We start from the raw sequence: 1,352 nt of genomic DNA, 5'->3' as shown, positions 1-1,352 counted from the left end.
TCAACACCACAGATGACTTTTCAAGTGTATCCTAAAAGTCTTGTCTCTAATGCCATAGAGGATTGGACTAATGGATCGTGGCAGAATCTGTACAATAATGTAGAGAGCAAATAAATTGTCTAGATAATTCTCAGGGAAGAAATGATTCAGGATATTGAATACCTGCAGCTCTGTGTAAGTTGTCATACAAAGCAGCAGCTGGAACCCATGAAGGACGATTGTATTTCTGGCCTTTTTAGCATCTATGCTAGCTTTTTTAGCAGTGAACAGGATGTTGAAGTAAGTGTAAAAGATGGTTATCGAAACCGTAACTAGAAACACTGAATATGTGACATCTCTCTTCTTGATGATGAAGGGATTTGGGAAGGCAGTTTCTCTGAGACAGACATCTTTGGAATGAAAGAAGTCCAGCGGCTCTGTGGCCAAAGTGAAGAACAGATCAGGAAGAACTGACAACATGGTGGTCGACCACATGAAGCCAATCAGCATCAAGGTTCTCCTGACGGTACAGATCTGCATGTGGCGAAGGGGGAAGCAGACGGCGATGTAGCACTCCACCGCCATGCAGGCCAGGTTCAGAGGAGTGTTTTCAGTGGTGAAGACAGCGAGCACAACGAGGATGCAACAAAAGGAGACTTTTATTTTGTAGACGGTGTAGCTGAGGACGAACAGGAGAACAGTCACCGTCAGCTGGATCATGTCGTTGACCACCAGGTGAAAAAAAAGGATGTAGCGAGGGTTTGTGTAGAAGATCTACAGGGTGGGAAGAAAAGCACAACGTCTGAGGTCAGAGCTCTGAACTTAAACAGGGACTGTTAAATATGGGAATCCAAGATTGGGTAATCATTTATTAAAATGTGTGCATGTAATAGTTTCTAACTTAGCAAGCGGCTAACATTGAACTTTTCAAAATGTTAGGTCTTTAGACCTGGTGTTTGCAGAAGGTGCGAATGAGGCCTGCATTGATGTAGTTAATGGAGATCCCGAGAACCACAACTATCACGTTCTTGGTCAGCGCTTTAGAGAAGGAGTCTCGATACTGTAAAACCAACGTCACGTTGGCAGAAGACACGTTCATCTCTTCTAACTGGAAAGAAAACAAGAATATTCTTCAGTTGCAAATACATATACAACAATCGACTGATTATAATCTTGGTAGCAACATTTGAATGATATAAATAAAGAATATATATCTTCATGTGTACCACCCACGGTCTAACTGACGTATTTACTAACTTGCCGTGGAGAGATTTTCTCATTACAAGTGAAACGAGCAGTTGAGTCGTAATTTCACAAGACAAAGGAAGACTGAACAAGTAAACGAAACAATGAAAGGCTTCATCCACAACCAT

The 1,352-nt window shown here is 41.9% G+C and overlaps 1 protein-coding gene across 1 annotated transcript; it reads right to left on the bottom strand.

The window, feature by feature from the left end:
- Positions 1-1,078, bottom strand: LOC119194227 (odorant receptor 131-2-like). The gene is made up of 2 exons (XM_037448407.2): positions 929-1,078; positions 1-753 (listed from the first exon to the last, which is right to left on the bottom strand). The coding sequence occupies exons 1-2, from the start codon at positions 1,076-1,078 to the stop codon at positions 1-3; spliced, it is 903 nt and encodes a 300-aa protein (XP_037304304.2).
- Positions 1,079-1,352: the final 274 nt, after the last annotated feature.

This window comes from Pungitius pungitius, chromosome 8, assembly GCF_949316345.1.
Source record: "Pungitius pungitius chromosome 8, fPunPun2.1, whole genome shotgun sequence".
Lineage (NCBI taxonomy): Eukaryota > Metazoa > Chordata > Actinopteri > Perciformes > Gasterosteidae > Pungitius > Pungitius pungitius.
Note: the sequence above shows the minus strand (reverse complement) of the source record. Positions and strands in the feature narration are given on the sequence as shown.